General features: G+C 39.4%; 2 protein-coding genes across 2 annotated transcripts in view; one reads left to right on the plus strand and one right to left on the minus strand.

Annotated features, from left to right (window-relative positions):
- Nucleotides 1-589: 589 nt before the first annotated feature.
- pum3 (pumilio RNA-binding family member 3) lies at nucleotides 590-9830 on the minus strand. The gene is made up of 18 exons (XM_042509204.1): nucleotides 9771-9830; nucleotides 8739-8851; nucleotides 8450-8656; nucleotides 7781-7967; nucleotides 7050-7125; nucleotides 6857-6950; nucleotides 6027-6093; nucleotides 5729-5903; nucleotides 5480-5583; nucleotides 5195-5273; nucleotides 4811-4909; nucleotides 4617-4670; nucleotides 4330-4410; nucleotides 4076-4218; nucleotides 3663-3885; nucleotides 3374-3464; nucleotides 2604-2694; nucleotides 590-1477 (listed from the first exon to the last, which is right to left on the minus strand). The coding sequence occupies exons 2-18, from the start codon at nucleotides 8803-8805 to the stop codon at nucleotides 1348-1350; spliced, it is 1968 nt and encodes a 655-aa protein (XP_042365138.1). The 5' UTR covers nucleotides 8806-8851; nucleotides 9771-9830; the 3' UTR covers nucleotides 590-1347.
- Nucleotides 9831-11471: 1641 nt separating this feature from the next.
- Nucleotides 11472-27916, plus strand: part of LOC121960107 (cilia- and flagella-associated protein 44) — a 30463-nt gene continuing 14018 nt past the window's right edge. Inside the window, exons 1-28 of the mRNA XM_042509706.1 lie at nucleotides 11472-11514; nucleotides 12320-12473; nucleotides 12579-12741; nucleotides 13605-13707; nucleotides 14363-14579; nucleotides 14731-14845; nucleotides 15568-15732; nucleotides 16201-16356; nucleotides 16445-16492; nucleotides 16997-17096; nucleotides 17197-17291; nucleotides 17724-17933; nucleotides 18194-18298; nucleotides 18379-18531; nucleotides 18617-18832; nucleotides 19180-19322; nucleotides 19966-20245; nucleotides 20805-20860; nucleotides 21396-21558; nucleotides 21904-22034; nucleotides 23290-23498; nucleotides 23579-23723; nucleotides 23938-24115; nucleotides 24270-24524; nucleotides 24915-25163; nucleotides 25765-25968; nucleotides 26891-27131; nucleotides 27164-27283. Of these exons, the coding sequence (XP_042365640.1) occupies nucleotides 12343-12473; nucleotides 12579-12741; nucleotides 13605-13707; nucleotides 14363-14579; nucleotides 14731-14845; nucleotides 15568-15732; nucleotides 16201-16356; nucleotides 16445-16492; nucleotides 16997-17096; nucleotides 17197-17291; nucleotides 17724-17933; nucleotides 18194-18298; nucleotides 18379-18531; nucleotides 18617-18832; nucleotides 19180-19322; nucleotides 19966-20245; nucleotides 20805-20860; nucleotides 21396-21558; nucleotides 21904-22034; nucleotides 23290-23498; nucleotides 23579-23723; nucleotides 23938-24115; nucleotides 24270-24524; nucleotides 24915-25163; nucleotides 25765-25968; nucleotides 26891-27131; nucleotides 27164-27283 (4351 nt within the window). The 5' untranslated portion in view covers nucleotides 11472-11514; nucleotides 12320-12342. The remainder of the gene's footprint in view (nucleotides 11515-12319; nucleotides 12474-12578; nucleotides 12742-13604; nucleotides 13708-14362; nucleotides 14580-14730; nucleotides 14846-15567; nucleotides 15733-16200; nucleotides 16357-16444; nucleotides 16493-16996; nucleotides 17097-17196; nucleotides 17292-17723; nucleotides 17934-18193; nucleotides 18299-18378; nucleotides 18532-18616; nucleotides 18833-19179; nucleotides 19323-19965; nucleotides 20246-20804; nucleotides 20861-21395; nucleotides 21559-21903; nucleotides 22035-23289; nucleotides 23499-23578; nucleotides 23724-23937; nucleotides 24116-24269; nucleotides 24525-24914; nucleotides 25164-25764; nucleotides 25969-26890; nucleotides 27132-27163; nucleotides 27284-27916) is intronic.

Genomic DNA, 27916 nt, shown 5'->3' on the forward strand with positions numbered 1-27916 from the left:
TAACATAGTGCACATCGATGCTAAAGCTGTCCGCACCACAATCTGTCCATTAGACTCTAAAGCTCACAAGTAATCCGGGAGCGAGCGTCAACGTGACTGAAATAAATCATAAGTTAAAGAGCCGACATCTGGACCGTGGATATTAGACATGTTTATCTTCCCCTGTGCGTCTCTCTCTAATAATAAACCTATGTCTCTTTATCTTGTCGTCATAATGCTTTGCAGCTCTGTCTGAGTGAGTGAGTGTGAGTGAGTGTGTGTAATGGTATTATCTATCTATAGCTATATATATATATATATATATATATATATATATATATATTCTGCACTTTTTCAAGGTCATTTTCTTGTTATTTTTATCTATTGCTTATTTTAAGGTAATTTTGTTCTGGTTTTTTTTGCTTATTGTCTTGCAAAGTTTCGAGCTGCCTCTTCGTTTTTGAAAGAAATTAAACTGATATACTCAGGTTTCAAAGGGTTAAACCTTTTAAATGTTTGGAGAGCAACAGTTTGAGTTTGTTTGTCTATTACGCTTAAATATTTAAATACACCATCTGGTACAAAAATGTGAAAAAAGTAGGAGATGTAGTTTAGTAATTAGAATAATCTTTATTATTGCAAACATGTGTTTTTAGTTGGTACAATTATTCCTCACAAGGTACAAAATCTTGGAATAAACATCTGAAACAGGGTGGCACAAACGATCAGGACCATTGCACAGCTAGAACCTGTGCAACGATCAGGACCATTGCACAGCTAGAACCTGTGCTGCGGTTTGTATTCACTGCGTTAAAGGGCCAGTTCACTCAAATCACCAATCATCAATTTTGGTTTTTCTTTGTTAATTTGTAATTGAAATGCTGTTAATTGCTCATTAATTGTACACGTGTTTTTTTTTAAATTAAGCTACAGTCAAACCCAACACTTCTGCAGATGTTTCACTCTAAAAGCAGCTCAAAGGGCATAGTGCTTTTACCACGTGTGCTTTTATTGCGAAAGAAATGTTGAGTTTCACTTAAAGCGATTGAAAAAAAAAACAAGTCGCATGTTACAAGTGTACATTACGTGTAATGTTGCTTCCTGCAATCAAGCAGCATCTGTGTATTTTGACCAGTTTTCTCATAGCATCACTTGCAAACATGTTTATTTACAGACAGAAATACAAATTCACGTCCATTTTTCTATCACGGACGGACAAAAGTGTTCCAGGTCGTGTCCACTTCCTGAAATCGTTCCCATTTGCAGCTACAGACACTCGCAGTCTTGTCGGCGTTTGATGGGAAAATACCCACAGCTGCACAGGGAGTGATGCATCAATATCACCAGTCTGTTTGAAGAAAAAAAAGTCTATTTGTTGAGATTCTCCAGCAGGATTTCAGCTCCTTTGTTGTTGCTGATGCTGCTGAGCTCTGATTTGATGGACTCCAGCGCTGCTTTCACGTCTGCGGCCACAGACTTGTCACAGCTGTTCAGGAGGCTGCACCGAAAACAAAAACACTGGTTATTCAATGACAACATTTCCTATATTTTACTGTTTATCATTTAATGTCAACATGTAAACAGTTTAACTAATGTGATATGAGACTTTTGATCTTGTTATAGGGATACTTCGCCCCTCAAATGAGCCGTTGTATATAAATTACTCACCCTGAGTAACACTGGCGTTTTAAAGAAAAGGTTTTTCACTCATGCCTCTGGTGAACAAAGAATACAAAAAATGAAAAAAAATCTTGCTAAATTGCAGTTAAAGGGGTTTATGTTTAACAACAGCAACATTTGTGCAGTTTAATCAAAGTCTCGTTTATCCAGCCGTTGCTCAGTGCTCCAAACAGACGGCCCTTTCTGACGGCGAACTGAACTAAAAGTGTATCTGTGCTCTCGAGTCGGCGTTAGAAAAGCAGCTCCAGTGTTCAGCGAGGTAAAATTGCTGTTTTTGTCAATTTGTTTGCATTATTGTGTGACTCTGGTGTCCTCAAGGTTTAGTTAGGTTTCGCCAAAATCAATGATTTGTCAATGGAGTCTTGCTTTGAGGAGACGAGTACTGAGAGTTTGTAAATTAATGTTTTGAAATAGTTTTGCTGCTGTTAAATGTAGACCGTTGAATTTTCTCTTATTTATTTTTTTATTCTTTGTTCACTAGAGGCACTGAAGAAAAAGTTTTTGTTGGTTTTATGTGTGTCTGTGTTTCTGCCTCAACCCAAACACAATATAGTTCTTTTGTGGTGCTCACAACATCAGATATTTATCTTTAAATCCACAGATTCCACTTTGAACAGTTTCATACAATAGACCCTAAAAACTGTTGACATGTTTTGGAGTATTAAGAGAAACTTGGACACTTTTTGCAGAAAGAAGAATTTCCTTTTTGAGGAGGGGTTTTTTTTAAATGTAGTGTTTCACTGCTGTGAGCACCACAACACCAGTCACCTCCTGTGTCCAAGATCAGGAGCAGGAATCAGAAAACCTGGACAAATATAGATTCTGCTACAGAGGAGTTTGTGATTTGGGTGAACTGACCCTTTAAGTAATAACAGTGTATCTTGTAATGTGATTGTCTTGTTGTAAGTAAGTGTGTGTGTGTGTGTGTGTGTGCGCACACTGACCTGCAGAGCACCATGGCCCCTCTGTTGACTCTGACCCAGGTCTTCAGATTGTCTGTTCCCACTGTGTCCACCAGTATCCTGCCGAACCGCTCTGAGACAGCAGATGAGACAACAGGACGGAGGACGCAGAGAGACGGAGGATACAGTTAGTGATATCTAAACTTATATTTTGCACACGTTAAATTTCTGTCACCTCTGTCTGCAGAAGTTTTCTGATTTAAATGCAGTTTGGTGGAGATTTGGTCAGTTTGCACGTTTTAGGTGCAGTCTGCGTCCTCTGCGTGTGTGAACATTAAGTTCTTTACTTACTATTATTTTGAGTTTTTGCCATCAAAAAGCTGCAAAAGGACTCCAGTAACAGAAAAAAAAATTAAGTAAGTAAGTAAATTAAGTAAATTTAATCACTAAATGATTTACAAATTTCAAAATAAAAATCACAATAAAAAAAAAAAAATGTGCAGAAAAAAAGGCAAAAGTTAATTTGAAATTATTTAAAAACAAGTTTAAAATAAGTTTATAGTCATTAGTGGGGCAATGTAAAAAATTGAACATTTTTAGCTTAATTTTTTTTAAAAAGGTCAGCAGTGACCCCACAACCGAGCACACACTTAACCGTGAATTTTGTGTCGTGTTACAATCATACTGGTTGTTGTTCCTTTAACAACAGCATTATCTCCATTTCTAAAAAGACCTCAACATCAGTGAACAGTTTATTACAACAAGTCTTTTGTGTGTTTTGTGTGTTTGTGTGTGTGTGTGTGTGTGTTTACCTTCCTTGCCGGCCTCTGCCAGCGTCATGTCCTGCTGCTCCATGAGCCACTTCAGCACCAGGTGTCCTGCTGGATGCTCCGCCATGTGAAGCTGCAGCAGAAACAAAAACTCAGAGTGAAGAACAGCAGGACGTTACATCAGTGTGTCAAGATGGCTGCGTCTCCTGGTGAGCATTCTCGATACACACACACACACACACACACACACACACACACACACACACACACACACACACACACACACACACACACACACACACACACACACACACACACACACACACTTTACCTGTCCATCAATCCCTCCGGGCACCAACTCGTGATTAGCCAGCTGAGCAACAGCCGTCATGGCGGGTCGCAGGTCCCCGCACGCTGACGCCAGGATGTCACTGATGGTGACGCTGGACGCCTTGTCCATCACCATAGTGGCAGCGTTGTCACGGAGATACTCCAGCAGCGGGGGGGAGACGACTTCCAGCAGCTCCTTCCTCCGAGTCGCCATGTCCTTTTTACTGATGAGAAGCAGAGCTGAACTCAGCGTGGTTCATTTTGTACATTTAATAGTCTTATCAGTATTAGGGGTCGACTGATATACCGATTACTTCTTACTGTCAGCTGTCACATGTTATACCTTTAGTTTGAACAGCAGGAGGATTTTGGTGAAAGATTGAATCTATCGATACACACACGTGCGGCTGTTACCTGTGTGCGTTTCCGTCTCCTTTCTCCAGCACCTTGATGATCTCTGGCAGCAGGTGAGCGGGATCTCTGGGGCTCAGCAGGTACAACAAAACCTTTTTCCCGTATTTATTGCCGATGACCTCATCCAGAGACGACAAGATCTCCTAAACAGGTGAGACAAGATTTTTTTAGGACAACTACAACTTAAAATCATGACCTGACGGCGACATTAAATTATTTTTCAGCATCATCAGAGGGCAGGACGTCAGACTCACTGAGAGCACGGCCTGTTTGACCAGCTTGGTGTCGTCCACACAGTCGAAAATGGCCAGAAGAACCAGGTGACCAAACTCTCCCTGTGGACAAGAAACAGTCAGAGTGAGGACGATTAACAGCGGACACATTAACGACACGAGTTTAAAGACCTGATGATCTGAAAACCGTCACGCCAACAAAGGTAAACACCAAGCCTCAGTTCAGACCTTTCCTCCAAATAAAAAATCATCATATACAATCTGATACTCTCTAAAATCCAGTTAGTAAAGCAGGAGCGAGAACCCACCGTGGCAAACTTCACCATGTACGTCTTCATCGTTTTGATTATAACTTTTCTGTCCTGAAACATGAAAACAAAAACTTTTACTCAAATTAAAAACACTGCAACATTTATTTTACTTTATTCCTTTTATTTCATGCCATTGAAAGGCTATCATCGTGTGTGTGTGTGTGTGTGTGTGCGTGTGTGTGTGCGGACACCTTGGCCGTCCCGTGCCACAGACAGTGCATCGCCACTCGTGCTCCGTCGTGTGTGTGAGCCATGTAGACGACCGACTCTCTGATGGACTCGATCATCTCCTGCTCGCATCAGAACAAATACAAACCGAAGAGGACAAAAAGATATTAGTGTTAAATATAATGAGCACTAAATTAACTTATAAGCCTTTTATTTTGAAATGATTTCTAGTTTTATTTGTTTTACAGTTCTCTGATTTTTTTTTTTTTAGGATTTTTGGGTTGTCTTCTTCACAGCTCAGATTTCTGCTAATATTTTAATTTCTTCTTCTTTTTTTTTTTTTTTTTTTTAAACGTGCTGCTATTCAAATATTGAACACATTATGTGACGTGTTTGGCGCTGCTTACCGTTCGCTGTTTGTCGGCTGCGAATAGGAAGAAATCCAGGAAGACTTTGTGGACCAGAGAGTGTTTGATCACTTGTTCTCTGAAAAACAACAACAAAACCATTTAGATAGTTTAATGATAATTTAGTAACGATAAAAACCATAAACCACCTAAATCTTATTCATCTTACAAAGAATTTACTCATTTCAAAATCAATTTATGGCAATAGTTTAACTTAATATTTTCACAGCTGCTTATACTTTGTTTTCCTGTTATCTGCATTTCATTTTTTCTTTCTTGTCTTACTTCTGGGCCATGGGGGTGAGAATCTGCTTCATCTCGTCGATGATGTTGTTCATCTTCTCCGGGTTCGCCTCTGCAACTTTCTCGATGGTGTTGCACACCGACGACTGGACGCAGAGGCAGAAAAATATTCAGTCAGCAGGTATTTCTCAGACGTAACACCACAGTTAATCTCACACGGAGACACATTAAGGCCTTCAGCATTGCCAGATATCATGGTGTATAATAATGTCTGCATTCAGCCGTGTGTACCTTGCAGACGGTGAAGGTGTTCCCATAAAGCTCCTCAGTGAGCATGAGTCTCTGCGCGAGCACGGCTTTGTCGTTGTAGGCGTACTCGATGATGGACGAGGCGGCGGCGTGCCGAAGCATCGGCCGCACGTGACCTTTAAATGTTTTCATCACAGCTGCCACCAGCTCCTTGTTGCTGTGGAGGAAAAACGTAGACACAAAATGTTCCTACGGCGTCGAACATGCAGCTGGAGTGTTGCTGATTGAAATTTGGGCGTCTGCTGAGAAAAGAAGAAGAAAGTAATCTGGGTTGACTCACCCGTACATCAGCAGTTTTTTCACCACGTGTTTGCCGTACTGCGACTTGCACAAAGCGATGATGTCGTCTATGAGAGACAGAAAAGCATCGAAACAGTTACCGTTTAATTGCAGTTTTACTCGTACGTCACAGAAATAAAACCAGGAGCTGGACCACAACTCATGACATCATGCACTCATTTGCATATTGGTGACATCACTGCACATTAATATAAGCATTTTCAAGCTTCAATGGATTAGACTCAGTTTTTAAAAAAATCCTCAACTGCAAAAAGAGTTTTATTTGCACTTCCTATTCAGAGAGCATTGACAATATATTAACCCTTTGAAACCTGAGCAAATTGGCTTGATTGACAACAAGCAACTAAAGAAGAAATGACCCCCAAATTAGGAAAAAAAAATCATAAAATATAACAAGAAAATACTAGTAAATGAGTTTTAAAAATAAATAAATAATAAAAATAATTTTAAAATGTCATTATAATTATAGAGTTTTCCCTCAACATTTTTCCTGTTCTAGAAAATAATTCTCTAAATCTACTAATTTCTTTCAATTTGTGGAATTTATTACCAAGTTGCTTATTACCTTTTATGCCATGATTTTGAGAATAAAAAAAAAAATCACCAATTTACCAAGGCTTCAAATGTTAAAATTATTGTGACAACATTTAAAAGCTGCACCAGAAGTGATGGTGCTCCAGCTTTCTAAGGGTTAATATATTTCTGGCTTTTTCCTTGATGGTTTAAATAAGTCGCTTTTTCAAAATTAAGTAAAGACACACGAGTTTTAAACATAAGAATCACAAACTTAAAGTAACAGTTTCTGCTCACCTTTGAGCTCCTCAAACACTCCCTGTCTCTGCTCGTGGCTGCCGAACTGGATGAAGCACTGAAGCACTCGCACCGAGTCGTGAGCGTACGCCATCTGGAGGCGGGAGAGCGCGATCAGAAACGACAGTCCGCGAGATTTAACACTCTAAAGCTAAACTGCAGGACGGACCTGAACAGCCAGAGTGAGACTCACCTGTTTGATCTTCCCCTGGATCAGATCGAGAAGCTCCTCCATCAGTTTCTTCTTTAAGTCGTTGTCGCAGTTCTTCCTGTTGACACACACACACACACACACACACACACACCAGATAACTTTATCAACTGCTCTCGATGCTCTTCGCAGACTTGAAGACGTCTGAAGAAGAGCAGTAGCTCGCAGCGTCACTTGTGGATGTGCTTAGGAATTGCACTTCAGGGATCTACCGTGTGCACACCTTTCTGTGTGCTGTTAATTATCTTTTGTTGGTCCAACAACGGCCTTCAGCAGTGTTTGGATGTGTGCGACAGCTTAACTTTTAAGGGTCTGGTTAAGCTGATCGACTTATGATCTTTTTATTATCCGCCTTTAAAAATCCAGTAGCGGTCAACTCTAATTCATAGTGTTGCAATCATTGTGCAACAGAGAGAAGTCAGAAGAAGAGCATGTTTTTATAACCAGACACTTGGTGCTTTTCAGATGCTCGCCATCTTCAGAACAAGATATTATTGTTTATTATTTTTTAATGAGTTTAATGAGCATGTATGTGGGGCTAGTTTTAATACACATGTATGATCTGCAGTGGAACGTTTCAGTTTAAATGTCAATGTCTTTTTAATTGAAAAGATAAAAAAAGCAAGAAGAAGGTAAGAGTTAAAGATTCAGCTCTGACTGTCTGACTGTGTGTGTGTGTGTGTGTGTGTGTGTGTGTGTGTGTGTGTGTGTACCTCCTGAGGTTTCCCCACACTTGTTTGCACTGACAGATGATCTGGAACATGTCCTTCCTCTCCGCCTGCTGCCTGCTCTTCTTCAGATCCTTCTTCCTCTGCTGCCGGTTCTTCTTCATCTCCTCCTCCGTCAGCTCCTTCGTCTTCGGCTTAAACTCGCCTTCCTTCATCTTCTTCGCCGCTGGACCTGATCGAGTTGCACAAGCACATGTTCATATTGTTATATATATATTTCATATTATTATATCCTCAGAATCCACTTTCTTGGCCACGTATGCTTACAAAAACAAGGAGTTTGACTCCAGGAATTAAACATTAAATATAAAAAAATATATATAGTTTGAAATTTACATATGTACAAGTCCTAAGTAAACAATTTTACCTAATATATACAAGTCTGTGTGCGTAATAGTGCAGTTACAAGTGGGTAGTAGTAGTTATATCCTGTCTGATTTAATGTTTATTAAGTGTATATAGTATTTCAAGCTGTATTTGTACTTCATTTATACTGTACACTGACTAACTTTTCCTTGACACTTGAACTTACTTGCTGTGTTGTACCTTTATTTTTTTAGTTAACTGATACGTGACGTGGCGCTGCACAGACATGAGACTGAACATTGAAAACCAAACTGTAAGCTGACAGGCTTTAGGCTCTTTTTTTCTCACCTCCACCTTCTTCATCTTCTTTATATTTCCCTTTGAATGGCGCTTTCCTCTTCGGCGGCCCCGTCCCGGCTTTGGAGAAAGCAAACTTTCGTTCTTTATTTCCTCCATCTCCTCCCTTCCCTGGCTTGCCCTTCCTCTCTGTGTTGTTGTACGGTTTGAACGGTTTTTTACCGCCAGGTTTTCCACCGAGTTTGGTCCCTATGGCATCTGGACAGAGACAGACACGCCGATGACAAACCCGAACGATGGTTATGGTGTCAAATGTTCGCTGATGTTAACTACAGCTCACCTTTTCCTTTTTGTGTTAGTTTCTTCCCTCCTTTAGGAGAAAAGGGTTTTTTGGATTTAGCCTCCATCCTAACGTAAGAGACAAATGGAGGCAGTGGACAAGGAGGACAACAGCTGAAAGACAGACATACAAGTTATCAGAAATCTGGGCTCCCCCCAAACAAGTGTCTGCTGTAAGTATCTTAAATTTTAAAATTTGGACATAGCTTTCACAAAAGTATGATTTGACCTCAACTGTATGTATAAATATGTATGTGTGTATTCATGTGTAAATGTGTAACTCATGACTTCCACAGCGTTTTCCAGAACTTGTTTTAAGTCTTTCTTAGAAAATCAACAAGGAAAAATGTCCAGAAAAATATATTTATTATTATAATAATCTTATATTAAATAGTAAGTTACAGAAAAAATATAGTCAAATATAGAAAATAAATACTTTTTTTATTTTCAGCACTTTTTAATGGTGATTTTCTTGTTTGCTTTTTCCTCACTTTTGTGTGTAACCTTTTTTTTATTATTTTTTAAACTTTTTTTTGGGGGGGGGGGCATGTTGCTCAGGTCTCAAAGGGTTAATAATGTGTTAATAAGGCTTCTTTTAATCCAGTTAAATGTAACCTTCTGCTACTTTTAGAAGTCAATTTGCAGAATGAAGTTTTAATCGCACATATTACTATTTCTTACAATAAACATCGTTTGGAGTCACAAACTGTTTCATACCGACACATTAATAAATTACAACTCTGGATTAACTATTCGTCCACGATTAAGCTACCTATTACATAATTATATTCAAGCACATTTTGCAGGTAATACGTTACTTACTTTAACATTTTAATGCTGCGTATTTACTAAATTTTTATCAGTTTAGACTGTTATCACGAAGATTAGCCGAAGCTAGCAGCTAACAGCATAAACAGCGATGTCCTCTGATATTATTGTACTGTCTATAACGCCACGCATACCTGCGGTTAATACGTACTGTTAAGGCGAAATATAAAAAGTTAAAACATCGTTTTTTAGTGGTGTAACTTACATTTCAGCTGCGTACACACGCTGTCCACCACCGTCCCATGTGTTCAGTAACCAACACGGTTTACGGCATAAGACGTCCAATCATATTGAAGCGTAGCTGCCGTAAAACGCAGAAAAAGTAGTAGAACATGAACATTTAATTTTTTTAAATTTAATCACGTTTTAATTTTCCAATCAACTCAGCTGTTTTAAATCAATTTCAGTATATATCAGGATTTCTTTGAGTCCTCTCGATTTTGTGAAGGGGCCAAGTTTGTTTACTTGTGGCATTTAAAGTCGTTTCTATGGTTACAGGGACACGAGGGCTCTTTAATAATAGGATCTTAAATTAGTCGTAATACTAATTTTTAAAAATCCCAATTTTTCAACTGATAAAAGGTACGTAACTGATTTTATTCATATTTTATTAAAATGTATACGTAAAATGATTTGTCAAAAAAAACTGTTTATATTTTTAGAGAAACTGATTTTAATATGAATTTTAAAGAAACAAAAAATTTAAAACTCATCAATTTCATATCGGTAAAAACTATAAGACTATTAAGACTTTTCAGTTTCAATATGGAATGCATTAGGTGTTGAATTATACTGTCGATAGGTTTGAGAAAAATATTTAAATAAATAAGTCATTTTATTCTGTTTATGTATTTATTATTCCAAAACCTAATAAAAAAAGTTGAAAACCTAAAACAATTGGAATTGTTTAAATATTACGTAAATTTTGTCCGTCTTTTTTGATTGTATATTTATTTTTAGCCTACTGTATGGTTATATGATCATAAATATAATCATTAGATAATTATAATTCTATAATTAACTTAAAATGCACTGAGTTTTTTTGGACGCTGCGTTGAAGCCTTGAGTTAAAAGATGAGGCCATAAGAGGACGCTATTCCCTAACTCTTTGTTATTATCCATCCTTTTCTCCGTGTAATTAGGGGACTTATATTTTTTCATTATTTTATGGAAAAGTAAAAATATATTAAATTGAATTGACTGTACAACATGGTTATGTGTCAAAGTTGAAATCGTTTTTAAGCTTTTTATATTCTGGCCTTTTAGTAGTAGATCGATCGTTTTTCGAGATAAACTGTACATTACACAAGAGTAAGGTTTTTTTAACAGTAAAATGATCATTTAGTATTAGATCTGAAACAATTAAAAATAAAAACAAAAAGAAAAAAACAAACAAACAAAGAAACATTTAGAACATAAAACAGACACAACAGAAAACAAAGCAAAACAATAATCCAGATAACATTATATATTGTTTTGAGGCATTATATTTTAACTGAGCAGAGCCCTTTATTCGAGTGCACTATAATAGAATTAAAGCTACTTAAAAGATCTAGAAGACTACATTAACCAGCAGGCTTTGCAGTGGAACGCCTTATCTTGTTGCCTAGCAACGCCACCAAACTTAAAACGGACTTGTGGAGTCTAAAAATTACGGAGCCAAATTTACAAGGTAAGGCTGGTAGACATTAAAATATAACTCAAAGATAACGTAAAAACGTTTAAATGAGTGTTAATGTGATTCGGAATTAGTTAAAATGTAGTTGCTAACGGTGTGTTTTAAGTTACCGCGTTCACTGCCGTTAAAGTGAGGTTAAAAAAATGAATTTTACGTTTTAATTTACAGATTTAAAAAAGAGAGGCAGGTGATTTAACGGTGGAAATGTCTGAAGACAACACAACTTCTGTCGCTGGACAGGCTGAGACAGCTTCACAGGGACACACTGGAGGTAACGTTGGTTCCCAACCTGTGGGTCCCGACCCTCACTAGGGGTCGCCAAAACTTCACGTCGTGAGGCCGTATTGATTTTAAGTAGTGTATGAAACCTTTTTTTAAAAAAAAACATACAGTAGACCTGAATCTTAGCATTCAATCATTTTTGTGAAGAAAATGAAATGAGATAATTATATTTAACCCTTTAAAAACCTAAATTGACGGTACTTTTCCTGTGCTGCATTCAGACGCCTTTCACAAATATTAGGAAATACAATCTATAGAAAAGAAAAAAAGCTAGGGAAAACTATTTTATAATTGTAATAATTACATATTTTAAATTAAGTTACATAAATATTGTAATTTTAAAGCACTTTTTATTTACCTTTTGGAATTGTTTTGTTTTGTTTTGCTAATTACGGGTGTTTTTTGTACTTTTAAGTAGTATCTTGCAAATCTTAAGGCCATTTCCACTTTTATTGGTCACTGCCTTCTTCCCATGTTTATTTAAAGAAATCAAGCCAATTTGCTCAGGGTTTATGGGTTATTTCTTCTCAAGTTAGACTGTTTTACAAAAAATCTCACAGGACCTGACCACACGCCATATCCAGAGCCTTCAGTCACTGCTAAAGGGCCTCATCCTGCATTAGAATTAGAATGAATGAACAAGCGTCACAGAGAATAAAACACTGATTTTGTCCACAAAAAAGAGTTTATTAAGCATGTACGATTGCTAAAAAAAAAGGAAAACAAAACACTAAACAACACAAGTGAAATTACTGGTGCCTGAAAGCTTCTGCCAAATGTTTCCTCCCTTACAGGATGTGATACTGAACACTTGGTGATGCAGCAGGAGGCTGAAAAAGGATCAAAAAAGCGTCTCTCTTCAGACATGTCCTACAAATATGAGGAACTTCACTCCAGACCTTTCATCACTCCCGGCTCTGAAATCCCAGAGAACCTCCTGCACCTCTCGTATCCTTTGAAAAAGAGCTTATGAAAAAAAACATTTTATAACACAAACTTTCTCTCATCAGACTTGCAAATAACAGTGAATCTGATCCTTAATCCTGCTGTCAGTCACTCCTTCGGCTATGACAGTGGGCGCAGGGGGAATCTGCAGCTGCTGGACGACAGGACGATGATCTTTATAGCAGGAAACCTGCTTGTCCTGCTAGATATCTCCACCAAGGAGCAGAGATACCTCCGCTCCTGCAGCGGAGGAGGAATCGGCTCCATCACGGTAAGATGGCTGACAAACTGTGTGTAAGAGAGGAATCTTTTACGCTGTAAAATCTGACAAGTTGATCTTACTTTAAATAATCTTGGAAACTGACTCCCTTAAAAAAAGGAAGGTAAGTATAAACCTTAATTTATGTTTACTTTATGGCTAACTGTTAATTTTACTTAAGTTTACTTTTGTCAAGTTGTAATTTAAAAAGGACAAGTGAAATTGCATTGCTCTTTCTAAGTGTTAGCAACTTCAGTAAACCAAGTTAATCTGACCTAACTTGATCACAATGAGGATTCTGCCAATGATAACATTAGGAGATTAAGATTTTTTACACAGTAAACTTTGTTAACTGAAGTTGCTAACACTTAGAAAGATTGACTTTAATTAAAATTGTCATTTTTAAGTTGCAATAACGTCACAAAATTCAGTAAATATAACAAAATTTAAAGTAAACTTAACAATTAGACGTAATGTTTACTTAAATTAAGATTGATAGTTATATTTAGGTTAGGGTTCCTAGATTTTTTAAAAACATTTTTTAAGTAAAATCAACTTGTCAGATTTTACAGAGCACTGACATACACCTGAAATGGTGGTGCTTAAGCAGCTGTTTGAGAATTTATACTTTGACTTTACTATTTTTTTCCGAGCAATACTGCAGTTTCAACCTGCATGTTTCACAGGCAGCATTACAATAAGACTAGAAATAGTAAAAGTTCAGACATTGAAATTTTCAACTTGACGTGATATCGAAGTTAAGAGTTGTAATTATAAATAAGGCATTTCATTGAGTTAATAATACGGTTTCTCAGAAATACCCATGTTACTCCCTAATAAGACTCTACTTACTGTGTCTGTGTTTGTTTGTCAAGGTACACCCGAGCAAGGAGTACTTTGCTGTAGCAGAGAAGGGTAACCAGCCCAAAATCATAATCTACGAATATCCTTCGTTACGACCATTCAGCATCCTCAGAGGTAAAAAGATGCATTGAGTTTGACCTTTTTTCAAATGTTTCTGCTTCATAATGCCTCAGTGCCAGTGACAGCCGCGGTCGGAGACATCGTGGTTACACGTTGTCCGTCTCTTTCATTCTTGAACATGATATCTCAAATTAAATATGACTGAATAGTTTGCAACCAGCAGACCACAGATGACAACTTGGTTTGCTGAAGTTGCTAAAACTTAGAAAGTTTGATTTACTTAAATTTGTCATTTTTAAGTTACAGCAGCTTCAGTACACTTGAACATTTTAAATAATATAAACATAAATTAAGATTAAGAGTTACATTTACTTTACTTTTTAAAATTAATATCAACTTTTCAGATTTTTACAGAGCTCTGTTTAGCACCATAACTCAGGAACAGGAAGGGAGACTTTTAGTAGGAGACTTTATTGTTTTATACTGTAGTTTCTTTTATGGTGTTCTGCTGCCATTATGTGTATTTTATCATTTTGCAGATTTCAAAACATCTTGCCAAAGGACTACAGTTGAAAATTAGCCTGGTGGCTAACACTAGCACGTTTACAGAAGTGTTAATTAACGCGTGTTGTCCTTATAAATGAAATAAATGACATGAAATGCAACCGTAAGGTGGTCGTTGATCATGTTTTAACCTTCATCTTTGTAGGCGGTACAGAGCGGGCGTACAGCTTTGTGGATTTTAACCGTGATGGGAGCCTGCTGGCCAGCGTGGGCAGGGCGCCGGACTACATGCTGACGCTGTGGGATTGGAGGCAGGAGGAGGTGACGCTGTGCTGCAAGGCCATTTCTCAGGAGGTCTACCGAGTTACCTTCTCCCCATACAACCCCGGACTGCTCACATCATCGGGATCTGGACACATCAAGTAAAAAAGATTCTGTATCCTCCTAAAACTCTGTTCAAGCACTTCTGAAAGAAAAAAGGCATCCGACATCAAGTTAAATTATTGTTCCCTTATAGTGATATTGGATGTTTTCAAATTAGCTGAAAATACGTTTTCTCCTTCTTTCTGTCAGGTTCTGGAAAATGGCCAGCACATTCACAGGTCTTAAACTGCAAGGGCTTATGGGACATTTTGGGAAAACTGAAGCGACTGATATTGAGGGCTACGTGGAGCTCCCAGATGGAAAGGTTTGTGCGCTGCGGGTCTGACAGGTTGAGTCTGTACGCAGGTCAGGAAATGTATGTAACAAAACTCAGTTTACAGCCACAAGACTGATCTCGGTAATTTGACAAAATAAGCAATGATTTCTCTGCCCCTGGGAATGTGACAGCGTGACTTTAATTTTAAATTAATTTATTTTATTTTAGCATATAAGTTTGTGGATAAGTCACACATCACATGGATATAAAAACCAGATACTTCAATATAAACAATACAACCATCTTCAAGAAAAAAACAGCAACAGCATACACATATCAGCACATAAACATAACGAAGCATACCATCATTTGTTACATGTAGATACAATGTCACTTCGAGTGACATTAATTTAAAATAAATAAAATTAATAAGAGTCCTCCTCCCCTAACATGTCATAGGAACCTTCATATGTCCATCTTTTCTATGACTCAAAATGTTACCAAACCTGATGAAATTTGAAGGGAATTTGGCACAAAAGTTCGATTGGACTCAAGAATAAACTAACTAAATTTTAGTGGTCAAAGTTAAGGTTTTTGCGACATTGCATCTGACTCATTCTGGTAAACTCGATATCTCAAGAGCACCTTGAGGGAGTTTCCTCAAATTTGGCTGTGCTGATCGACATATTTTGGTTCCAGAAATCCCCTTTAAGAGTCAAGAGAACTAACAGTTGTTTGTGACTGTCCCTCCCCGTGTGTCCTCCTGTCAGGTGGTGTCCGGCTCCAGCTGGGGCAACTTGCTGCTGTGGGATGGGAACGCCATCAAGGTGGAGATTTGCCGTGAGGGGGGGCGGAGCTGCCACGCTGGGATGGTCCAGCCATTCGCCCTAGAAGATGGACAGCTGATGACGATTGGTTCTGATGGAGCGATTCGGGTAAGACACTTGCCAAAACAACATCTCCATAGCCCCAGATGCTTCACTTTTGGGACATCTCTGTCAAGTTTGTTGTCACATGTTTTTCTATACGAGTTTTTGACTTAAAAGTCAAAAGGAACATATGTAACTGTTCTGTAATCATGAAGCTATTACTGAAGGTTTCATTTTTACCTAGTTCATCGACAGGGCAGCAGTATTTGTCCCCTGGGTCCATTCTGACTGGACTGCAAGTGACTTGCGAGCATGTCAATTTTCTTTTTTTAAAAAAAAGAAGAAAAAATTTAAAAGAAATTAGAAGAATATAATTTCTTCTTTTTTTTAGGTTTTTGACTTGAAGAGTTAATTGACCCTTTGTGGAATTCTTAATAAACCTGATCAAACAGGGGTGGTGATCACGGTGGAGTTAGGTTTTCGAGAATAATCAAAAAGACGATGTAATGCCCTCCTCCCCGCTGCCCCACGCAGGCCTGGGACTTCGAGAGCATCGACACCGCCGACAGTAACAGCGACGGCAGCCGGTTCGAGCTGGAGCCCAAGAATGAGATGGTGGTCGGACACAGTGTGTGCCTCTCGTCTGTGGTGAAGAGCCCCCTGCCTGACTCTTTCATCTGGTTTGCTCAGGTGAGAGGGTCAAAGGTCACTCATTTAGATCACATCATCAACTTGATCAAAATCACAGACCTGATGTCTCTGCTGTGCGGCCTTGTAGGACTCCAACGGAGCCATCTGGAAACTGGATCTTTCGTTCACCTCCATGGTCAGTTTCTTACAAACAGTTTTTAAAAAGATGTTATGTGCATGTTTGTTTATTTAAGATTTATATTTACCATAAAACTTCAATTAATAGCACAGGCTATTGTTTGCTTAAGTCAGTGAACTCACCAACCTGATATCTGGGACAGACGTCAATATGGGACAAGCTTTTAATTCCTTTCACAACACTGTTGCTCAGCAAAGATGCTATCAAATTATTTATTCAACCATTTGAAAACAATGCATACCATGCATATATAACATTTTGGCATGTCTATTTTCTAAATTAGAGGAGGATGTTGTCTAGCTCGGCACAGAAAGTGTAAATTTGCCCTTATAGAGTCTTTTTTACTCAACAAAACTGCATAAAGCCCGATAGACAATACATTTAAAAAATGGAAAATGTAGCAAACCACATTGTATCATCACATGTTGTAATAAATGACTGAAATAAACACTGTGTTCTCGCCTTGTGAAATAACAGTTGATGTATCGTCTGTATGTGCAGACTTCTGATCCAGAGTGCCTGTTCTCCTTCCACGCCGGGGCGATCCAGGGCCTGGACGTGTCGTGGAAATCCCACCTGATGGCCACGACTGCTTTGGACCGTGAGTGTCAAACATTTTCACACCTGCACACAGACTGCAAATACACAGACACGCACAAAGTACAGCAAGTACTCTGACTGCGTCTGTCTCTTCTCTTCAGGTTCAGTCAGAGTTTTTGACTTCCTGGCAAAAAGTGAACTGACCGCCAGTCGCTTCAATCAGGGTGGAACTGCTCTCAGCTGGGCTCCTCCGTCGGTAAGTGTTTTCGTGTGAAGATGTATCATGCTGCCACATCTGATGTATCTGTAACAGTACTTCATTCAACTTTAAAACTGTACCATAACTTAATTAGAACAGAACATTTTATTTGACTTTACTAGAAAAGCTCTTCATTTGACTTTATGAGAAGAGAACTGAATGGTTCTTTAACTTTATTAAACAGTACTTCATTTAACTTCATTAGAACAGTACTTTTTTAAAAACTTTATTAGAACAGCACGTTAATTTAATTTTCTTAGAACAGTACTTTATTTTACTTTATTAGAACATTACTTTAACTTTATTAGAACAGTACTCATTTACTTAATTATAAAAGTACATCATTTTACTTTATTATAATAGTACTCTCATTAACTTAATTGTTAAAAAAAAAGGGAATTCCTGACTGGCTGTGGTGTTTGTCTTTAGGTGAACCAGAGTGGAAGTTTACTGGTGACAGGCTTCGAGGACGGCGTGGTGCGATTACTGGAGCTGTACGAATCTCAGATGCTGCATTTGGTCAGCGGGCGCAGACCCAAAGGAGACGCCAAGCTGCGCCTCAAACAGTCCTTCAAACCCCACAGTGCCCCTGTAACTGCTGTTGCATATGAACGAAATGGAAAGATTTTAGCCACGGGGGTAAGAGGTTTTCCAAGAAAACTTTTTTGTCACTATGAGAGCCACAGGAAACAGTTTGTAAAAAAAAGTTTAGTTTCACACAACACACTATCAAGATTGTGCAGCTTCCGTTTACTGGAACACCTTTAAAAACAAAGTATTTATTTTTGATCTGACGGTGAACTGCCTGCACTTTAAGTTAGTTCATCTTTACCCTTTTTAATTTTTTTTATGTTAATCGTCTCACCTCTCTTACCTCTTGCCTCCACCCTCCTGCTCAGAGCTCAGACAGCACTGTGTTCTTCTTCACTGTCGGGGAAAAATACAACCCCATCGGCTTCGTCCACGTCCCCGGGCCGGTGCAGGCGCTGGAGTGGTCACCTCACGTGAGTCTGATCTCTGAACTCACCCGCACTGCAATATCTGCGCTGCCACATTATTGATTCGACCTGTTTCTCTTACCCAGAGTGAAAACAAGCTGCTCATCCTGTGTCATAGCGGCCACGTGGTCGAGCTGAACAGTCCCAATCCAGGAGCCCCGAGGCCGAACAAATCCTTCCACCTGCCTGAACTGCCCAGCAGATCCTTCAGGTTCAGGAGCATCAAGTCTCGAATCAAGGTCTGAATTTAGTTTTTTGCTATATTTTATAGGGTTTATGCACTGCTGATGTAAAACGTCTTCTTTGTGGCCTTGTGTGTTTCAGAGAGAAGAGGAAATAGCAAGACGTGAAGCCGTAAAGGCAAAGAAGAAGAAAGAGAGAGATGAGAGGCTGAAAGCATCAAAGCAGATGGGCACAGAGCCAGAGGAAGATGAAGAAGAAGAAGAGGAGGAAGATTTGCCCCCGATCTACATCCCTGAGCATCCAAGTCCCCTCTGCTGTGGCTTCTACTCACAGCCCGGACAGTTCTGGCTCTCCATGGTACACAAAAACGCACAATTATACCTTAGCAGTCATGAGACATTAATAACCAGGATGTTTTAATGTCTTAAATGCATATTGAAAAGCTAAAAAAAATGATCAATGAAATGAGTTATAATAAGAGTAATAATAAGTTTAATTTATAATAGTTAGGAACAGTTATTTTTACTCAGATTTCTTATCTAAATGCCTACTAAAACTACTATTATCAAAAAAATTACCTAACTGATACCTGGACTGAAAGTTTAATAGAAACAAACTCAGATGATGATACTTAAATTATCCACAAAAACGGATGGATTTTCCTTTTGAGTTAAATCCATTTATCTCTGTTCTTTCTCCTGCAGGGTGGCTTTGACTCAGGTTTCTTGTATCACTGTAAGTTCTCTGAGAAACAAGACCAGGACCCGGACCAGCGGCAGGATGAGCCTTTTGACTTCCTTCCCATCCATGACACAGACGACGACCCCATTAGCTCCATCACCTTCAGGTAGCCAGACGGCAAACTCGCAGATGGGAATATAATTCCAAGATCAAATGACTGAATGTAATCTGAAAATGCCACACATATTGCTGAACCCACAGAGAATTCTCAGCTCAAAGTTTTGGTCATACGGTACATTTCCTGCCAGGCAGCAAACAAGCTCTGATAACCCCACTGCACACTACCTGCTCAGCACCAAACAGCTGACAAAGTTATTGAATTTGGTGAAGAAATGGGGACATTTGGGATTTTAGGAGCCAGATATAGAGTGCCCCAGGGATGATGTTTTTCCAGTGTCTCCCTGGTTCCCTCATCAGAAAGCCTATGGGATTTTTCCATTGGATTTTGGATTATTGCAGAAAATGAGCTCTGTGGCAAATACATGTTTACGATATTTGCATGTTTTGTTCAGCAAGATAATCTTACAGTTAAAAAGTTAGTTAGTCAAAAAGCTAATGTTGAGGTGTAAAAGAACTGCACCATGGTTGCAGGATTAAACGTCACCACCATCATGGGGTTGTAAAGCCACGTTCAGCACAACTCAATGTGATCAGTTCTTTTTTATTATTATTACTGTTGATTTTTTGCATTGTATACTTTTATCTGAAACACTTTAGTATGTGTGTTTTGTTGTTTTTGTGTTTTGCAGCTCTGACAGGCAGCTGATGCTCTGCGGCATGTACTCAGGCTTCATCAGGGTTTACCCTTTGCAGCCTGGCGACCATAATCTCACCTCAATGCAGGCCTACTGGGCTCTTAGTGTCCATGACAACCATTACGGACACCTGCGACACATCCGCTTCAGCCATGATGAGCGCTTTGTCCTGACGGTTGGAGATGACGGGAACATGTTCTCCTTCAGCGTGCTTCCTCCGGAGGAGCTACAGAAAAGCCTGCAGAGAAAGAGGGCCGAGGTTCCTTCGCCCAGGGTCAGTCCACCTTTTATTAACATGTTATGCAGTGTGGCTTTGTGAGTAACAATACCAGTCTGTCAGTCCGTTCACCATTTTGGCCCAGAGTCAAGTATCTCAACAAACATTTTGTACATGCATTCATGTTCCCAGGATGATAGTGCTATACTGTTGGCACTGACATTACACACAAGCGAGTCAAACGCATAAAACTATCACTTAAATGTCCTAGAAATGGAGCAATCAAATACAGATGTTGACGTTGATTTTCGTGACATTGATTGAAGCTTCAGGTCAGCCCTATAAACAAATAAGTTTGTGCATTTCGGTGGAGTCTGATAATCATATATCTTATCATACTGAAAAGGTTTTGGCCATTGGAATGGACAGGGACATTAAAGTTTTACCTTCCCTTAGATTGTAAGATTATTATTGTTGTTAAAAAGTTTGTGGTAGCTGGACTGTAGAAATCATCATGTGATTCTGAATGTTTTGGGGGGAAAAAGTAAGATTGTATGGAGTGAATTGGCCAAATAGATGGTTGTATGAAAAAGTGATATCTTGTTCACATGAACAGGTGGGTCTTGAGAATGAGGCATTAGCGCAGGACATTGAGGACCCAACAGCCTACAGGTGAGTGTGAATAATCGGTTCGGGCATAATTTGGTCGTCCTAATTTTCACTTTATTCTTGTCTTCTGTGTATCTCTGTGCGCTTATTCATTGCATCACACTCTCGGAGCGCAGAGCATACTCTGGGCACTGACGGAGCAGAAGAACGTCAGGCGCAGTGAAAGAGAAACTTAACAGCTCTTTCTGCCGGGTCTGAAAGTTTGCATTCACTGGCAGCAGCTGCGCCTCTTATCCATCAATCTGATTTGATCATCTCTGAAAGGATCCACAGATCAATTATTCGCCCTGTGACTCACAAAGTGCTGCTGAGGAAAAACAGAACACATGCGGAGCTCCGTCTGCGCTACTCCGCCACCAAATTTAGAGAGGGGGCACAGAGTGATACAAAGAGACACACACACACACACACATTAAAAAAAAGGAAGACAGTTTGCTGTCATTGTCTCCAAACTCCCCACCCATTGTCAGCTGATACACACATACCCTAGAAATTTTAGTTTTATCTAATCTAACTTTTCAACCCCGACTCCCTCCAGCATAGAGACGGCTAAGCAGAAGCTGGAGGAGGACCGTGTGCGTCGGGAGGCCGAACTGAAGGTGGCAGCAAAGCGGAAGAAGCTGGCGGAGCTTAAGAAGAAGTTTAAGGAACTGCTGGACGCTAACCAGAGTCTGCCGGAGCATGTTCGCCTGAAACCTGAGGTACGGACAATCTTACACGCCAGGGTCATCCAGTGTCGTCTGACTTGACAGTTGTTTAGTTTTAGAAGAAAACTAGAGGATGCAACCAAAATTCTCACCAGAAACAATTTGTACAATTTGCACAAATAATTCTTGAAGTAGGCAGTGAAAGTAGAAAGCTTACAAAGAAACTGCAGGTCGCAGCACATAAAACGAATCAGCCGTAGCCAGACTTTGCATGGAATTATTTTACATACAAGAATACAGGCCTACAGGTTGTTTTCTAAACAGATTAAGGTTAGGATTTGGCATTATATCTTTAAGTCTCCAGGCAGGACAATGTGCTCAGTGTTGTGTGTTGTGTAGGAGCTGCAGCTGCACCCGTGTTTCAGGGAGCAGGCAGAGAGGGTGATGGCCCAGCGGGTGAGCGAGGTCAGAAAGCAGCTGGCCTGGGAGTTAGAGCGCTGCAACATAGCATTCAACAAACTCCAGGAAGGGTACTGACTAAACACACACACACACACACACACACACATTCACACACACACACACACACACACACACACACACACACACACACACACACACACACACACACATAGCCATTTAATTAGACAGGTTAAAAACCTTACTTTCCGGAGTGTTGACCTAAATATAGTTAATAGTCATTGATAACTATTGTGTGTTGGTTCTTAATAAAATTTCTTTTATTTTTAGATGTTTGGATGCTATTTTGCAGTCTGTCTATATTAAAACTTTGGTAAATAAGTTTGAATTTTATAGTTTACCACTTGTTTCAACTCAGTTTGGACAGAAATAAAAATGCTTTGACTGGTTTTCCTGGATGGAAGTTAAAGACATGAGTGGATATGAGGAATGTCATGAAAAGTGGGCCTTATATGGGATTGTCCACAAGTGTGGGTGAGTTACTCAAGTGAGCCCCGGATAAGATGCCCATTTCGAGTCCCCTCTGGTACCCAGGTTGCCCTAGCATAAGGGTTACTCCCTGCCAACTCACCTAGAGCCTCCCCGTTCATGTCATGGATTTTCTTGAAAGAAAAAAAAATGTTGAAACTTAAATTCAGTGGGCTCTGTGGCTATATACAGCAAGATCTGTAGCATTCAATTTTTATGCAGGTTGGAATAACTTATAGATGTGATAGAAAAACATTTATACTTCACATCATAGAAATTTGGTTGCGAGAAAGTAAAAACTAGTGGAGATATGAATTTTTGAAGATGACATTTTTCCTTCTGGTAAAAATGACTTCTCGTTATTAATTTGATTACTGTAACCATTCAGCAATTCTTGTATTTTCAGGACAAATTTCAACCCAAACCACTGAAAAGTGAGGTGACGTTTAGAATACACACACAGAGCATCAAAAAAATTGTGAAATTTAGCTCAGTGGACCAAATTCAAAAATTCATTACTTAAAAGGTGTTTGGAGTACAGCTATAGGATTTTGCAGTCTCATGAATTTAATAGAAATTTCAACATGATTTTTCTTTGTCAAGAAAATCTGTGATATGAACTGGAAAAATCTCTGGATTTGGGGTGAGTTGGCATGGAATGACCCATAACTCATGTGCAGCCTACTTGGATAAACTCACCCGTGGGGCCAATAATCTGTGGACAATCTCATATGGGGCCTATTTTCAGCCTGTTTGCTACCACATGGGCCTTTCATACAAAGGTTGGCCAGGAGGTAGAAAACCTCCAGAATGACGCCTTACCCTCTGGTGCTTCAGGTTCAAGGACTCTCTGGAGGCCACCGTCACTGTGGTCGCCATCCGCACCGACCACAGAATGTCCACCTACCATCTGCCATCGCTCACAGAGACTTCATCCCAACTCAGACATCAGGGGAGACCCGGCTGTCCTGATGAAGACGGAGCAGCTGCACCTGAACGTAGGAGATCCAGAGCAGAGCCCGCGAAAGACAGCAGCAGAATAGAAGGTAGGAAAGTGTGTGTGTGTGTGTGTGTGTGTGTTTGCCACACCTGTCAAAGATGCACTTCACCTGTGTGTGTTCTCCAGGGGAGGAGGTGCTGCGCGCCCCCGTGGCTCGTCCAGCTGGGATAAAGCTGGCAGATCGGCAGGTCGAGAGGCTGCGGAAGGCGGCAGAAAAAGCTGAACAAGCTCGAGCCAAGATTGAAAAGAGGAAGCAGGAATGGGCCCAACTGTGAGTCACATCCAACATCAGTCCTCTGAGATCAGATAAGATTAACAGGGCATTTTCTGTTTTTATGCCTCCAAGCCGGTGATAACTGAGGCTGGAGGCATGAAGTTTTGGGGTTGTCTGTCCTTGCGGCCCATTCTTTTGAATGTCATGGTGTTTCCTGTGTTCTTAACTTGCGATGCTGGTGCAAAACTGTGAGGGATTGTCGGTGTCTCAGTTACGCAGAGAAGCCAGACGAGAACTGTGAGGATCCACAAGATGTTCAGGCCATCCGCGAAGCCAAGGAGAACATCGGAGACTTAAAACTTAAGTCAGACAAAGACTTCACGGTCCCGAAACACCTGAGGATGAACGCCGAGAGCAAGAGAGCAGAGCTGATAGACCTGGAGGAAAAAGTACTCACAAACACACACACATCTCTGCTCATTCAGCGCATAAACTTCCTCCAGAAATTATTACAGACTAATAAAAGAGATCAATAGATTAATGAATGGTGGAAAGAACATTATTAACACGCGCAGCATTTAATGACGTCATCCTTCCCATCAGATCCGTGAGAAGCAGACGGAGATGAATCGACGGATTGTGGCGTTGCGGGACTCAAAGGTTCGCCTGGTGTCTCAGTTGAGCGCTCAGGCTCAGCACGTCAAGGAGGTCCAGCAGCGACTGGCGACACAATACCACCGCCATCCACCCGCCCTGCCCAAAATACTACCAGAGGAAACCCCAGAGAAGAGGCTGCAGTACAGCTGTGCCACCCTGGAGAGATACCAGCGCCTGAGGGAGCAGAGGTACAAGAGCCAGGTTTTACTTTCACCCACAACTAAAGTGGAAACTTTCTTTTCAGGTATAAAATTGATTCACTAATGACCGGTATGCATCTTCAGTCTGTAAAAGGTCAAATTGATCAATCATTCTTGTTAATATGATATTTCAACAACACATTGAGGTAATTTCTTCGAATGCTGCACAAACATCTGTTTGCACTCAAGGATGAAGTGATAAAATTTTGGTCAAAAATCAAGGTTGATGTTATTTTTGTTCTTGTGAATGTGATATCTCAAGAACACCTTTAAGGTATTTTCTTCAAATTTCACAAAACACATTTTTGCCATGACTCAAGAATTTTATAATTATAGCAAAGTTTTACACAAATGTCTAACTACATTCAGGTTTCAGAGCATGGAGCAGGAGGAGCAGGAAGGGGTCACACATTTATTGGAGCAGCTAGAGAAAGAGATGGCAGAGGAGGAGGGGAAAAGTGGAGGAGAAGAGGAGGAGAACAGAGCCAAAGGAACTCCTAGTCTGTCATCTTTATCTGTGACCAGAGAAGAAGAAGAGATAGCTTGGGAAGGAGGAGCAGAGCTGAGCGAGCTGGAGGAGGAGCTCCGCAGAAGGGAGGAGATCAGACTGCTGTATGAGCAGGACTCTCTGCTGAAGCAGGTCTGTTTTTTTATTTTTATTTTTTTATTAAAAGGTGATTCTGTCTAAAAAAGAACATTACATTAGTTCAACCATTTGAAATCTGAACAAATTGGCTTGATTTCTTTCCAGAACATGAGAAGAAGGCAAGGAGCAACAAAATAAAAAATATGATCCCAAAATTATTAGTAAAATTTTAAAGAAAAAATACCTGAAAACCAGCAAAAAAAAAGAAAGAAAAAGAGGAAAAAAGAAGACAGTTAAAATATAACAAGGAAATAACCTGAAAAAGGGCTTAAATTTTTAATAATTCTGTAACAGAATTTCAGATATGTAATTATGAGATCTTCCTTAGAGATTTTTCCTTAGTTTTTAAAGCTACTAATTTCTCGCAATTTATGTACCATCTTTTACCAAGCTGAACTTTTTTTTTAACCCTTTGAAACCTGGATTGAAATTACACTTCTTGTGCAACTTGGTATGATTTCCTTCAAAAACATGGGAAAAATTAAATGTGGTTAAATGGTTAAATGTGTTATATCTTCTGTAATGAACTAAAAATCTCAGGCTGACGGTGTATAACGCCGTAATATAATCTGTGAATTTGTTTTTCACTCATCAGATGGAGACTTCACTGTGTCAGTTTGACGCGGAGTTCCTGCTGCTGCTTCACCAGAAGCTGCGTCTGGACTGGCAGCTGAAGATGGCCGACCTCCATCAGCTGACGCTCTACCAGGAGCTGCTGATCCTCAAGGAGTTTGAGAGGAGGGAGGACAGCCTGCAGGAGAAGCTCAACGGCTGCATCAAGGAGGAGAACAGCATCACGGTGGGAGAGACTTCATATACCTGTGGACTGCTTTTTCTTTCAAGGTCCTCTAGCAAACTGTTTAACCCTTTAAAACGTGGAGCGACATCACTTTCAGATGGCTTTCAAAGGTATTTAAACTGTGAGGAAATCAGTGCAATTTCTTTGAAAAACATGGGAAAAGGCTATGAGCATTAATGAACATTTCCCAAATTAGTAGAATTATTTTTAATTTTTTGATTTTTGATTTTTTTAAAAGCTAGAGGGAAATATAATAATTATTATAATAATTATAATTACATACTTTAAATGATGTTACAAAATTAATGTTATAATAAGATACGTTATTGATGTTAGTGTGCACTGTCTGGGGTATTGTAGTTTTATTTGTATTAAGCACTTTTTTCCAGATCATTTGTGGATGTGTGTGTGTGTGGGTGTGTGTGTGTGGTTTTATTATGGAATTTTTTTTTTATTTTGTTACCTATTTCATGTAATTTCATTGTATTTTTAACTTATTTCTCACTTAAATTTTTTGTCATTTTGACCCAAATGTGTGTTTGTGTCTTTTTCTCACCTTCATTTCCTGTCTGCTTTTTCTTCTTCACACGTTTGATCTTTTTCTTGAAGACTTTGGTCGGGAACTCTTCGACCTTGTTTCCTTCCCCCAAAAAAAAAAAAAAAAAATTACATACTTTAAATGATGTTACAAAATTATTATATTATTAAGCACTTTTTTCCAGATCATTTGTGTGTGTGTGTGTGTGTGTGTGTGTGTGTTTTATTATTTTTTTATTTTTTACCTATTTCATGTAATTTCATTGTATTTTTAACTTATTTCTCACTTAAATTTTTGTCATTTTTCTGTCAGTTCACATTGCCATCTTCCTATATTCTTTAAGCAAGATCCTCGTGTACTCATCTCTCCTCTCTCTCCTGACAGTCTAAGCTGGAGGAGTGTAACGAACAGCTGGAGCTGAAGCGGGGAGACATCGCCAAGCTGCAGGAGAAAGAGAAGGCTCTGACCGCCGCCTTCCAGGCCTCGCTGGGGGAAGGAAACAAGTTCGAAGAGTTTCTGACCAAAGTCTTCAAGAAAAAGATCAAACGTGTGAAGAAGAAAGAGCAGACAGGAAATGAAGGTGAGAAAAAGACACAAACACATAAAAAATGTAACAAGTGGCCACGTGTCCTTTGTGACCCAAATGTGTGTTTGCAGAAGAAGAGGAGGACAGCGATGAAGACTCGGATGAGGACGATGACGAGGACGAAGATGATGATTACGACAGTGACACGGAGGAGAGAGGAGCTGCTCTGGACGACAGTGTTTGCCCTCCAGGTCAGCACTGTGGGGGAGAAAATTTTCAAAAAGCCCTTTGAAATCTGAGCAAATTGGCTTTATTAAAAAATATGAGAAGAATGCCCTAAGCAACCTATGAGGAAATTATCCAAATATTTGCCAAAAAAAAGTTAAAAATCACAAGAAAATTACTTGAAAAATGGCCAAAAAAAGGAAAAGTCAAAAACTAAGTAACTAGGAAATTACCTGAAAAAAACCAAAACATTAATCTGTAACTTAAGTTTAAATATATAATTATAAATACAGTTTTCTGGACATTTTTGTGTAGCTTTTTTATTATTATTTTACAGATTTATTATTTTGTTGATTTTATTTTTTTTTACTTATTTCTTGCACATATCAGGTCATTTCTTCTTCCATTGCTCATTGCCTTCTTCCCATATTTTTGAAAGAAATCCAGCTCCTTGGTCCTGGGTCAAGGGGTTAACTTTTACTAGTACTGCAGTCCAGTCCAATGGGATGCATTGATGCATTTAACTTAAGATTCACTTGACCTGATCCAAATGCAGTCAACCTAAACAGACCCAGATTTGAAAAAAAGTCTGAAAATGCCTCTGAATTTGTGTGTGTGTGTGTGTGTGTGTGTGTGTGTGTGTGTGTGTGTGTGTGTGT

Source organism: Plectropomus leopardus, chromosome 20 (genome assembly GCF_008729295.1).
Source record: "Plectropomus leopardus isolate mb chromosome 20, YSFRI_Pleo_2.0, whole genome shotgun sequence".
Lineage (NCBI taxonomy): Eukaryota > Metazoa > Chordata > Actinopteri > Perciformes > Serranidae > Plectropomus > Plectropomus leopardus.